The sequence below is a fragment of the Tiliqua scincoides genome, chromosome 4 (assembly GCF_035046505.1).
Source record: "Tiliqua scincoides isolate rTilSci1 chromosome 4, rTilSci1.hap2, whole genome shotgun sequence".
Lineage (NCBI taxonomy): Eukaryota > Metazoa > Chordata > Lepidosauria > Squamata > Scincidae > Tiliqua > Tiliqua scincoides.
Window position 1 is genome coordinate 25,539,508 of NC_089824.1, and position 13,918 is coordinate 25,553,425.

Consider the following 13,918-nt stretch of genomic DNA (forward strand, 5'->3'; position numbering starts at 1 on the left):
ATCAACTACCCTGAGAGGAAGAGAAAAGCAGTAAGCAAGGCATATTCTTTACCACAGAAGAAAGGCAGAAAGGAGGAAATGATTTACCATTGTTTGATTTCATATAAACTTTGCTGGGAGCTTCTTGGCTGAAGGGCCTGGTACAAATGTATGCATAAAGTTAAAGCCCAAAGTGTTATGTAAACAATAGAACATGTTATAGTTGGACTGATTAGGCAATGCTGCACCTGTCCTAAATTTAATCAAATACCTTCTCAGGCAAGCTAGAATGCATGTACCTTTAGATGCTGCTACTCTTCTTCCATTCGCCATCATGAAGATAATACTGTATCAGACAAGTTATGTTACCCCCAAAGTACCAAAACCCAGTTGCCTGCTATTAATGAGATGCAATTACAGATCATGCTTCAGTTGTTTATACTTTTAGATCACTTTCAGCAACATTCAGTTGTTTATACAACTGAATGTTGCTGAAAGTGATCTAAAAGTAAAGTTGGTCTAAAAGAGCTGTACTAAGTCTCACACCTGGATTCAAGTACTGTGATGCTTCCCCAGGTAAAAAATATTTGTGTGACTTGACAATGTTGATTGAGCTCCTTGTACAAGGAGCACATATCATGGAAGAAAACATGCTGTAGAATGGATAGCTTGTATTAGCATGCTCCACTGCACCTCAAATTTGTACCCACAGTTCCGATCCTGGATGTAGCACACCAGAAGTATATGTTCATGCAGGACTGTCCTTAGTTGTACTGGGGATGAAGACACTTTAAGAAGCTTTGTAAGAGCATTATGATTGTTTCAAGCTAGGGTGACACTCAAAATTGAGTCATCAGGCTTGTGTTTGTGAATAGGCTATAGTTATCATATTAAAAAAATACAGAATCTTTATTTGGACAAAGTTATTATAACATATGTGGTCAGTATGTAAAACTAGCAGTATAACTCTTTATGTCCCATAAAAGATTCATGAGTGAAATAAATTTTTAAATAGTTCTTAAGGGTAAACAATGAGCAGTATAACAGATCAAGATATCTGATCTGGTGCATGTGGATATCTGAAATGGTGCATGTGGTCACCACACTCAGCATAATCAATACACAAGAAACTTACTTCCAAAAATAGTTCAACAAAATGGGATACATGAAAAGCATATTGAAATTAAGACATCCTTAGATTTCTGTTAATTGTGCCAAATATGCATAGCAGATATCAGCAAAATTGGATGATTGCTACAGGTAGTGGCTTGATTTAATTTCACTTCTTGACTTAGGCATAGTTTTTTTAGTAAGACTCTCCACAGGATAATGTTGAGTTCCTGCCCTGGAAAGCTGAACCAGGAGGGGAACCATTCAGGACAAGCACTCTGAAGGGGAAGTAAGACTAGCCCAAAAATCGAATTCCACAGGTGAACTCTGGGAGCTCCTTTGGGTATGAGAAGCCACTGGATTAGTATGGTCACTGATCTAGTGATGCAACTCTCTGGGTAAGTGGGATCTGGATTACAGCCCTAGTGTGAGTAAAGTGCCACCAATGATTTTCCTTCATGAGATGTCTTGGATGAGGGTATAACATAGAAGATGTACGTTGTTCCCCACACCCCTTTAGAAATTCAATACTGTAATATTTTTGCTGTAAGTCTGATTTTTTAAAATACATCTTTCTTTCATTAAAGCAAGAAGAAAACACTTGTTTAAAAAAACAAAACACGACTCTGAACCACATTAGTGAACAAACTTCAGCAGCAGGACAGGAAGCACAAAGCTGCTCACTTATGGATTAGCAAGTGCTGCTAATTAAAATGAGTTTTTGAATGCTCATGGTGGTGACAAACATTCTGAAAGGGATTGATGTTTTGGCAGGGCTGCTCAGTGAAGCTATTGGGCATTTTCAGTACAAGCTGGCTCCAATTTCATTAAAATGTAAAGTTGTACAGATATGGCAACATTGACTTTTATTTAGCTCACTTTCTTGACATTGTTATTAGTCTCATACTTTGCTGTGAGACTGTGAGAAGTGTCCAAATTCTGTATTACCCCTTGGAGAGCACAGATGTACAGGCATCCAGAAATGTGAATGATGAAGATTAGCATCTTGAGATAAAAGGTGTTACAAGACTGACATTACCTAGAAGTAAAGCCAGCTACTTTCAATGAGGACTTCCAAGTAATACAATTTGGATCAAAGATGGAGTTTTACCAAGTTTTGGTACACTGGAGTGAAAACTCTGCTTTATAAATGCATTTAATGGTCCCACAATTATAACCCATAACAATTCTTGCATAATTATGCTTTCCCAAACAATGCACAACAGCACACACATTTGAAAGTCTTCAGAAAAATCTGACTGGGAAACGAAATAAGATTTCTATAGACAGGAAGTTTCAAAAATAAATTAAAGATGTAGTTACCATTTTGCTCTCCAACCTACACAAAGGCACTCATTTATATTAAGGACTAAAGTCCTGCAAGATTTCAGTCAAATAAAGAAAGCTATTATAAGGTTAGAGCAGTGTTAAAGTCCAGCTGTCACTAGTAACTTAAAACAGTCACTTCAATGCTTTCAGACTGAGTGGGAGGAAATGTTTTGCTATAGGATGGAGCACCTGGAGTAAAAGTTTCAGCCCTGAGCGAGTTTTTACAGCTGAGTTATAAACCTTGCTTATAATAGAAACTGGCTGACTCTAAAATAGGATAGAGTGAACTGGGATATTTTTTGTGGGGCAAGAATGCCTCAGTGTGCAGTGTTTCTCTTATCCTCGTATGTCCGAGATCCTGTTAGTTAGGAGAAAAGATCTTCACTACCATCTTATAAAGTTTCTGTACTTCCCTTTACTTGATAGCTTAGCTTATAACAAGGTTTCATCTAGTACTGTAATATTTCTGTGTCATAAACAGAGATTAGGATTGCCACCTTCCATACAGGCTGGGCAGCAGCAAGTATAATTTCCTTTTTTAAAGGAAAAAAAATTGAAAGACTCCATTATATCAGCCCACAAAGTTTAAATGCCTCTCTTTCATGTGATGTGGAATTAAAACATATTCGGCAACTGCATAGAAGATGTTACTTTGAAAATGGAAACATAATTCTTCTTGCCACAGACTGTTTTCAGTGGAACCCCTTTCTCAAAGCTTTATTTTTTACCATAGTAAATTTACTAATGAATACTTGGGCATACACAGGGTCAACAAGATACTGATAATTCTTAACTGTTGTCAGAGTTGGCTCTGCAGCAACGACATGTGCTGTGGTTTGTACAGATGCGGTGCTGGGAACTAAGTGACAGGAAGCTTTTGTGATAAAGTCCACAAGCCTGTTGTACTGCTGTTCAGATAGTCTCTCTCTACCTCCATCTGCCTGCAATCAGACAACACAGATTCATTGATATGTAATAGTTAATATGAACTCAGATTCAGAAGAAAGCAAAAAGCGAATGTCATCAGTTTTTCAATGCAACAAATCAGCGTTTCAGCAGCTTTACCTCCAAATCACAAGAGACTCGTTGTTGTTTGAGTTGCACCTTCAGCAGATTGTTTTGTTCACTGTCACGCAGACACTCAATTTCTGTTACTGGAAATGCTTGTTGCTGTGTGTCTTCACTGACACTAACCACAAACAGAACCTCCGAGGTAAGCAGCAAACATCCTTCGTGTTCTTGGCCGGATCCACTAACAATGATCACATCTAGGGCCATGTGGGCCTCTGGTCTCCCTAGAGACTGAAGCATTTTCCTGTTCAAAGAATAATTCAAGATTAGGAACTTGAGTTCCACAGGATATTGTCAGTTGCACCAGTTTCTCAGTGAAGTTGCCATAAAAAAAACTCTGGAAGGAAATTCAGGATCAGAGTTTCTGCAACTCCCATTTCAGTTCTAAATCAAAAGGATGTCATGCTTATTTTGTAACATTATCAAGACTTCTTAATCATCTCCAGCTAAGCTGACCTAATCAATGGTCATAATCACATTCTCTTTGTCCAACTCATTTCTCATCCCAGTGGAGAAACCACCCCATGAAACTGGAACCAAACACAGTGGAGACTAGCAGCTATTTTTGGAGATGTTCAGTACTTGGGCTCAGTGCAATGGGCAACTAAGTAAAATTTTAGATAAACAAACAGCCTAGCAGTGGCTTTTCCAGAACTCAAAGGAAATCATCAGCTCATCATTGCAGAATGGGCCTCCGTGCGGTAACTTTTGTGTTTGACATTCCTAAATAAACTTGTAGCTCAACCTTTCCTAGACTGTTAACTTGACCACAGAACTGAATCTATTAATCAAAATTGTTGATATAAAAATGAGCAAGTGTCTCAATAATTTTACCAGACGTATTTGACATGGCTGTTTGGTGCCTGCTCAGCATGCTGATCACTCGGAGGATAGCGCTGTTTAGGATGCTGAGAAAGTCCAGCTCCGTGCAAAATACCTGCAGTAAGAGAAGTTAGGATTTTTACTAGTTGTTTTTTTGGAAAATAGGAATGTGTTGCAGTGATGTCATCTTCTTTGAGCAGTCCATAAAACAGTGCAGATCCAAAGTGATGTCACATCTTTGGACACTGTAGCGGAGATAATTCATTCAACATTACAATGCAATAATTGTGCACTTAACCCTAGCCGATCTTAGCATTTGCTAGAAATAAACAAAAGACAGAATGTCAGTCACATACTAGCAATTAGGGGAAACATGATGCTCTTGAGAGCCATCAGTCCAGAATGGGATTTGACACGTCCTTTAACAATGTATGTATAAAGATTCAAGATCACGGATAACTTTCTTGCTTCATATTCAAATTCTTCCATGTACATGTCATGATTAGCAAACATTAGAAGGCAAACTTGCCTTCTAGGTACTGCATTTCAATATAAGTTACTTAATCCAGCTGTTAAACATGGATCCCAAATGTTTATGAGTTCTCCTGGGGCATCCGAAATATGAGGAGCGCTTCTTTGTGCCAAGGTAGAGCTTTGCTGAGCTGCTTCTTTTCCTGTTTGTTCAGAATAGAATTGCCAGAGCTAAGGGGTGACCCGGCATGTGTGCTTTCTGATGGCTTGTAAATTTTTATAAATGAGGGCATGGTCATTAGTCGGAGAATTAGCAGGGTGTAAAAACTTCACAGATACAATAAAAGTTTTACAAGAGTGATTGAAAGTAGGCTGAGTCTGATGCTACCATTGCAGCATGCAGAGTGCAGCAGAACTAGGTAAAGTGGCAGGGAGAGGGAAGACGGCCTTGTCAAGCTGCCTGCTGCTGTCATGAGCAGGCATTTCTGCATCAGGGCATCAGCAACTTAGGAGTCCTTTTGGAAAAATGAATATCAAATTGATGCGTTGGTTTTGTGGGAAAAGATACAGTCTCACATTGAACATGGGCTGATGGTACTGCTTAAGGGATGCATTCCAGTTGTAACAATTAGCTTACTGAGGTTTTTCAACATTATGCAAATGAAAGTGTCATTTGTGGATGGAGAAAGAGAGAACATGTGTTGGCTTACGTGTGGTCTCTCTTTCCCTAGTTCCCCTCATTGGGAACGGCACCCCCCTTTCCAATCTAGTTGCGGCTGAGCTACTGGCCCATGCACTGCCATCTACTATGGATGCAGTTCCTGTGTTTTTTCTCCCCCTCCCTTGCCCACTGGCCATAGAAAGTACAATGTGCCACAGACACTGGCCTGGATCCAAAGACCCAAGTAACACAGCCCTTGTGCCCAAGGCAGAGCTTTAGATTTCTCTTCCCCACATACCATGCCACACCATGTTCCCTGGCAAAGTGAGGGAGGGATCTCTAAAGCAGTGTGTTGCATGTTATGAGAAGGGGTGTGTTATTAAAAGGGGAAAGGAAAAAAAAATCCCACTGAGTGTATGCAAGACCTTAGGCTTGCTTAAAGTAGCTTTCTGGAGCCCTGCCACTATTTGTAGTGAAATGCATCTCACTTATTATGGGTTGTGGCTCATTTGCCAAAGTTTAAAAAATTACACAATCACATAGAAAGTCGACAACACAACTTGATGTACATAAACTTTGTTTTTGTTCCTCATAGCTTTCAGAAGAGTTGATCTTAGCCTATCCAGATTATTTTTTTGTGCAGCGCAATCCTAACTATGAGTGCCATAAAGCATGTTTGCACCTCTTCAAAAGCAAGCTGCACCAGAGCACAGAGGTGTGCTGGCACATGGAGGCTGCACCTCGGCTGATGCAAGGCTCTGGGGTAGGCAGGGAGGAGGTGGAAGGGAGGTGTTCCGGGGCGGGTGAGGGTGCATGGAGGGCAGTCCTGGGGGTGGGTAGGCAGGGCTGGGATCAAGCTGCTTCAAGCCGCTCCACTCTCCTTGGACTTGTACCACCTCAGGAGGTGGAGCAAGTCTAAGGAGACCCATAGGGGCTGCAGTGGCTTACCTGGAGGTAAGGGGAAGAGTTTCCCCTGACCTTCAGCTAAGCCACTTTGGAGCCCTATCTTGCGCTGGATACAGCACAGGCCTCCTGGCTTGCCTGTTTCAGCGCAAGATAGGATTGCGCCCTTACTCACCCTATCCTTAAAACTTAATTTTCAGTAATATCAAGTTATCTCAAGCTTATGTTTGTATAGTGAGATTCAAATCACTCAGTAGGCTGTGTGTAACACACACACACACACACACAAAATCTCTTTTCCCAGTATGTATTTAATAATTTTTGGGGGGTTTTTTGTTTTTGTTTTTTTTTTAATCAGAAAGCAGTTTTGGGGTTTTTTAAACCATTGTAAAGAAATATAAGAAAACAAAAATCCAGAGTAAAAGGGGAGCAGGCTGCACTTGCAACTTGAGCCTCTAATTTTAGGTGTTGCACAGGCATGTTTGCTACCTCCAAAGTGCTTAAAAAGGCACAGGAGGGACTAGCTGAGATGATCTGATTAGTCTTTGTATAGCCTTTTGGGTGTAAACGATATCTAAAGATTTAGTTAATGGAAATCTAAAAGCTTAAGTGGGACAGTGCCAGTGTTAAGTGGTCAGTGATTCACATTTTAAGGAGGGAAACCTGGACCTGTTAAAAGAAATGGAACTTCCACATTATATGAGTACAAATTAAAGTATTTGCAAAAACCCAGATTCTTTGATTTAAAGGATTCTCTGTTATATGTGTGGAACTTGAATAACTGATACCTATGTAGTGACATAGAGCCCAATCCTGAGCTCTTAGTGCTGATCCACTACCGGCACTGAGTGTCGCAAACATGCTGTAAGGCATGTCTGCAGCCCTCAGCGCCTGTCCAGCACCAGTGGACCGCTGCTGCTCTGCTCCTCCGCAATCACCCGAAACCACTGTGTGGTGGAGAGGTAGGTGGGGGCATGGGGGAAGGGAGGGAGGAGGCATTCTGGGGCATGGGGATGTGGGAAGAGGGCAGGGAGGAGGCATGCCAGGGGGAGGGAGCAGTGCAGGATGGAGGTGGGACTGGAGGAGCTCTGCTCCTCTGCATCCAGAGCCTCCCCAAGGGCTGCCGCAGAATTGAGTAGCCCCCTGAGGGGCTGATTGCCTTTTCTGGGGGATCGGGATGAAAGTCCCCTTCCCCGAGGAGCTGGTGGCGGCTGCCCTATTGTGTGTAGGATGCCGCAGCATTTTGGCACTGCATTTTGGCATTGCAGCAGCCATTTCGGCAGTGCGGCAGTCTTGGTGCAACGGGCAGCTCAGGATTGGGTTGTCAGCCATCCCTAACCAAGGGACACTCAGAGCCTATCCTTGCTTTTCTCCTCAGCACAGGCTTAACTGTGTAACTGTGGAAGCTTTGTACAGTAGCCTGGTGGAATCTGACAAGCTCCCTCTTCTAGACAGGCAGTCAAAATATAAGACAGGCATTTGGAAACTAATTTTATTGCTGTTTTAATCTGTTTCTGGTACTGATTCTGTTGGTGATTTTTTATTGTGGTATAAAGCTTTTGCTCTACTGAAACATTATTTTAAACCCCCTTCCTGAGCCAGACAGCCCTACATGCGCTGGCACAGATCTGAGAAGCCCCACAGGACTATGCACTGGATGCAAAGGGGTCCTGCATGGGCAGAAAATATTTTTACTTGCACAAGGTGTTTCTCCTTTCAATTTGTGTCAGTTTTTTACATCTGCTGCAGCCCCCCCCCCCATCCTACACTGAAAGAGAAGATATCCTGATCCTTAAGTTTTCATGGGTAGCTTCAAGTTTTCATTTCAACCCTTTTAGGTGAGCAGAATTCAACTGGTACTTCTTTAGATCTAACATTACAATTCTGCTAAAACAAAATGTGATAAGAAGGAAGACACATATTCAAATAAACAATATATGAAAAGATTAACTGAAAAGAAACTAGCAATGAATACAGAACACAATTCATACTAAATTCACAGGTTTGCTAAAACCTACCATAGCCAGTCTGTGAGACCAGTTCAGCTGCTCCTCCAATGGGCTTAGCCAGAACGCCCATGATTCCTTTCCCTACACCAGAGATGACACCTTTGGCCTTGTGTCCAGCTGAAGCCTGGGCCTCGGATGTTTTCTGGAAGTTCTGCATTGGCTGGTCTACAATACCAGCAATTGCACCTGTAATAAGAGTTTCCAAGCATTAAAGAAGGATACAATTCAGAAAACAAAAGGAAACCTTAGCTTTGAAATAAGAGTTTTGTGAATATGAATGCCATCTGCCTAGAACAGCAATATGGAATACCAATTAACCTGAACGGTACCCTTAGCAAATTAAAGATATTTTATGCTTGTGGTTCTAATTCATATAACAATTTAAACATCTTGGCTTCACAATGCAATTTCTTCTATTACATGCTTTCTTTCTAAGTGCCTTTGTTGACTTTGCAGAATTTTGTGTGTGTGTGTGTGTGTGTGTGTGTGTGTGTTTTGTGTGTGATTGGAGCAAATGTCTGCTAGCACTGAGAGACTTTTAGCTGTTATGGAAATGAGATTTTCATGTAAGCCTAAGATTGACTTCATAAGAAAAAAATTGCCTTCATTCCATATATCATTTTAATATCCCCTTCTATTGCCAGAAATGCTCATAAACTAATGCAACATCTGATATATTACTAAGCTTAGCAGAATTAGGCTTTGGGACTTTTTGTTACTGTCTTTGTGAACACAACCATATTTTACTTTAATGCGCATGGGTCAAACTTTTACAAGTGCCTTAATGACCCCTCTGGCTTTTAGTATCAACAGAGGACTGGAGTTTAAATCTTCCTTAATGTAAACAGGTATGTAAGGTGGGATCTCTCTTTGATCTCAAGTTTACTCAAGCCACTTACCACAGACATGTCTCTAGTTGTTGTAAATTTGATGGATAAGCTATTTGGAACTCACTAAAAGGACAATGATTGAACAAAGTGACAAGGTGTTACATGACAGCAATTTGAATTGGAACTGCCTGAGCTCAAGATATGTTCAAAACAGAGGAAATCAGAGGGTAACGTCTGCAGACCTTTTTTCCAGTTTTTGTATAAATACAGAGATCAAACGAGCTGTCTGGAAGGGACATCTATTTGGGCCTAGGTGGATGACAGAAAATGGGCACTTTGGAGGACTGCCATTCACTGTGTGCTCATAAAATCAAATGTGATTTCAATTTCATCACCAATATGATTTCACATAGTTATTTGTGCAGAAACGTTGGCTGCCCCTGGGCACAACACATGCTATTTAGGAGAAAGCCAGGTTTTAAAAGAATCCCTGTGCAACCATGAAGCTCATGAAGTAGTCTTGGGCAAGTCACTCTCTCAATTTAACCTTTTTTGCAGGATTGTTGTGAGCTACACCAGTGGTTCCCAAAGTTACTGTGGTCATGGCGCCCTTCTTTTACAACAGCCTCTTCTTCCCATCTCTCCTGGGTGCAGATCTTGGATTGCACGAGATCCAAGATAGCACCCAGGAGAGTTGGGAAGAAGAGGTTATGGGGACATCCCACAGTGTCCCTGTGAGTTTGAGAACTACTGCCCTACACCCTTGGGGTAGGACAAGAAAGAAATTGATAGCTATTTAGTTATATACCTGCAGGCCCCCTTCACTCATTCAAATGAGAAGAAATGGCCAAGAAATTAATACAGGTACTGTGATTAAAGCCACTGTTTAACTACAGTGCTACTCTTGCAAAACAGGAATGGTGGTGGTAGAGCAGATTATTTGAGGAACAACAGAGGGAGGGCTGCTCACTTCATGCCCTGCCTGTGGACCTCCCAGAAGGTGCAGTAGATTGACCTTTTGATCTTATAATCAGACATTTGTTTCCCATTCTTAAATTCCGACAAGGTACCGTAGAAAGCTTCATTTTCTTACATTTGCCTTTGAGGACTGTTTCACATTGGATGAAATTTTACAGAAGTGTCATGTCCCTGTAGAAAACTGCATGTCCTATATATGTGAATTTTGCAGCATGCACATGCTATGAAATATGCAAATGTATCAATTCCAAATGATTGCATACATACAAAGGAAACAACTTAAGCATGGAAGTTATTGCATATCTAAGAAATCAGTGAGAAACAGCTTTCGGTGATTTTCCGGGGAGGGGGGGGGAAACACTTGTAATAATCACCACATCTCCTATTAAAATCTGCTACATTGGATTTCAGAGAACTATATAGACTCTCCTTTTCTGTTAGTAAATCTGGAGGAAAAAAGCTTGATGAAGGCAGAGGTTCATGTGACAAGCCAGGCTGAATATAGGGCTATTTATATGTCAATATGGTGATCCCAGTTAGCCAGCAGCTTGGCCTTGTTCAGTGTCTCTCCCCTCCCACTGTTATCAAGTAGGAGGAAAAGCCTTCCGGGATGTTGTGGAAATGATTTCTTGCTTCAAACCTCCTTGCATCAGTGCTCCATTAGAGGTTATATATAAACTGCTCCATTAGAGGTTATATAAACTATTTCTCACCTCCCACAAAGAAATACAATGCAAATCTGTACCACAAAAACATTTTATATTGTGCTACTGCTTTACTCAAGGAACTGAAGGCCTTCCGAAAGTGCTGTCCCAGCCCCTCACCAAACAACAACACCCAGAGTTCTTTGCTGTGCTGAGGCGCTATCATGGTCAGACCATTAAAAAACCAGTTTAGGTTGCACTAATCAACTGGATGTATTTTTCTTTCCAATATGTTGAACTAATGGACCTCCTGAACAAGATCCTCAGCAAGATGTAAAAACAAAGGCAGCACCCCTCAAGGGCTATCACCTAATGAAGCAAGGTCCCTTGATGAGTTTACCCCACAAAGGAGTCCATGGTTGTAAAGCCTCTAGGGTCCTATACAAACCTGGGATTCTTGTGTTCTTCAGTCCTTGCCTTCACCCTGCCTTGCTGTAGGTCTGGGGTGCATTCAACCTGCTGGTGCTACATGAAGCCATCTTTATTCAGGCCGCAATCTAAGGCCCACCATGCCAAGCCAGCACCCAGAATTGGCAACCTTTCCACCCTTTCTTCCTTCTTCTCTCACTGAGCGCAACCAAAGCAGATGTGCCTGTGCAGGCAGGACAACCAACTTTTGTGGACCACTTCTCAATGGACCTCTTCTGTCCAGGAAAAAAGCTTCAGTTCTTTTATTCTGTTTTTATTTCTTTGTTCTGTTTTTCTTTCTTTCTCGTAACTAAAGCTACTGCCTGATTTTTAGAGCTTGCTTAAAGACCCTCTTTTGGACTTTATACCCTGCTCTACTCATGAATTTTGCCTAGTCTTAGCATTCTTAGCTTCTGCAATGCATTGTCCTGTACTCAACCAATACAGCACGGTAACCTTGGCTATCGTCACCATAGATCCACAAACTCCCTGCTGTCTTTTTTTGTTTGTTTGTCTCACATGCAGTCAAACTGACAACACACAATGCTTGTGACTTTCTTCCTCTCTGTGAGTGAATCTGTTTCTGAACTGCTTTAGAAGAGGCCCAAGTTCAGCCCTGGGTCTCCATCACACAAATCTCCTTAACCATCTACCAAGAACGCTGAGAATAAGGAAGATTCCCTCTTCCAATTCCTTTTGAAGGCTTGGGACATAAGCCTCTATAGCCTCTCACCCTTTTCAGCCCGGGACCCACTTCTGAGAATGACAATCTGTCTGGGACCCACTGAAAGTGATGTCATCAACCTGGAAGTGATGTCATGGCAGGATGTGACATCATCAGGCAGGAAGTGACATCACTGTTCTTACCTAGGAACTCAAAATGTAAATGACAAGAGAAAATATCCCAGCTCTGAAGCTTCTTCCAATTCTCCCCCCCGCCCCCCACTACCATTGTACCATACCAGAAGTAAGGCCTTCTTACTGCCCATTGTGTTAAGTTTGGAACATCATTTAATGTAGCTTTGTGATATTCTCCAAAAGGAAAGGTCCTTAAATCTTCTTACTCACTCCCTGGGCCTAGGTCATGGTGCTTTGGAGACAAGGATGTCAGCAGGTGAAACAGTGTTTGGGCAGGCATAGGGCAATGTGGAAGTCAGTTCGCAAAATTAATTCTGTGGTCTGAAAAGGTCTGGTGTTTATATTTAAAAAGCAATTATCCATTTCTACTGACTATCTTAATGCTTCCAGGAATAAATATGAAAGTTTAACAACCTGCATCTGTAAAACCACTACCAAGAAGCAGGAAGTTTTAAACATATGCCAGAACTGTCAGCTGGCAACAATAAAGCAAAATTGGTGAAAGACCATGGCAGAGCTGTGATTCTCTGAAGATTGAATCAGAGATACAAGCAAGGAGTGAGCCTTGTGGGTTTTGAAATCACTCAGCTGCCAGGACAGCTACCACCATTCCCATCATCAATAATGCATCCCATTTCACAAATTACCCTGAAGATTCCAAATGCTTCTCTGCCACATACACTGACTTTACTTTCAGTTAATTTCACAAACAAACCTAAAGATAACCAAAATCATGGAACTGGAAGGTACATAAGAGGTCATCTAGTCCACCCTCCTGTCTGTAGCTTCTCAGACATATGCTCAGTGCTTACTTTTAGCCCATTTCACACACAACCCTGATGATCACCAAAATCATGGAATGACCTAAAAGGTCATCTAGTCCAACCCCCGTCTCCAGCTTCTCAGACATATGTTCAGTGCAGAAGAGATGACCTGGAGAGATGTATCATATCTGTTTTACTACTTTTAATGGTGTACATCAGAGAAGTGTGGGGAGGGGCCATGGAGCATTCCCCTCACAGCTGGGAAGATAGTGATGCCCTACTGTTTTCCTTCCAGCTGCCAAAAGGAGCCAAACAGTGGGGTAGCTATATTGGGAGCGCTCGCTTGTCCTGGCCTCTCCACACTCCCTCTCACCTTGTTGAACACATGGCAGCAGAGTGTGGGCGCTGAAGCCTCCTCTGCCGCCACCCATGGTCTCCACTCCAGGCGCTTTTCCACTTCTCCTCTTGCCTGGCTGAGCGTGTGGCAGTAGAGTGTGGGCACTGAAGCCTCCTTCGCTACCACCCATGGTCCCCACTCAGGGTGCTTTTCCACCCTCCCTCTCACCTGCCTAAGGTTAAAGGGAGCCAAACAGAGGGGTCCTGCATGCCCCCAAGAATGAGGGAGCACTCACCTGAAAAACTCCAAGCATGCTCTCCTCTCCTCTCCCCTCCTTTGAATGGGGCTAGGCAGTAACACACTCACAAAGGAAAAGCGGCACACTGCCTGCCCTGCGCATGTGCAAGCTGCTCTTTCTGTTTGTTTGTGCCTGGAAGCCTAAAATAGCTCCCCAAGGGTCTGTTTGCCCTTTTTCAAAATGGCTCCGCTTGGGTCACTTTGCCCTCTTTCAAAATGGTGCTGCCCAGGTCTGCCCTTTTTCAAAATGGCGCTGCCGACTTCATTTTGCCCTTTTTCAAGATGGTGGCCACCACCTTATCATGACCCACCAGAAATTCAATTGCGACCCACCAAGTGGGTCGCGACCCACAGTTTGAGAAACTCTGCTCTATAGGAAGAAGCAAC

General features: G+C 42.3%; 1 protein-coding gene across 4 annotated transcripts in view; it reads right to left on the reverse strand.

Moving 5' to 3' along the window:
* Window positions 1-2,229: 2,229 nt before the first annotated feature.
* The window catches only part of VPS13B (vacuolar protein sorting 13 homolog B), a 494,765-nt gene continuing 483,076 nt past the window's right edge, over window positions 2,230-13,918 (reverse strand). For all 4 annotated transcript variants that reach the window (XM_066626564.1, XM_066626562.1, XM_066626565.1 and 1 more), the window contains exons 59-62: window positions 8,365-8,541; window positions 4,324-4,426; window positions 3,484-3,733; window positions 2,230-3,359 (exon numbers count right to left, since the gene is read on the reverse strand). In XM_066626564.1, coding sequence (XP_066482661.1) covers window positions 3,111-3,359; window positions 3,484-3,733; window positions 4,324-4,426; window positions 8,365-8,541 — 779 coding nt within the window. In that variant the 3' untranslated portion in view covers window positions 2,230-3,110. The remainder of the gene's footprint in view (window positions 3,360-3,483; window positions 3,734-4,323; window positions 4,427-8,364; window positions 8,542-13,918) is intronic.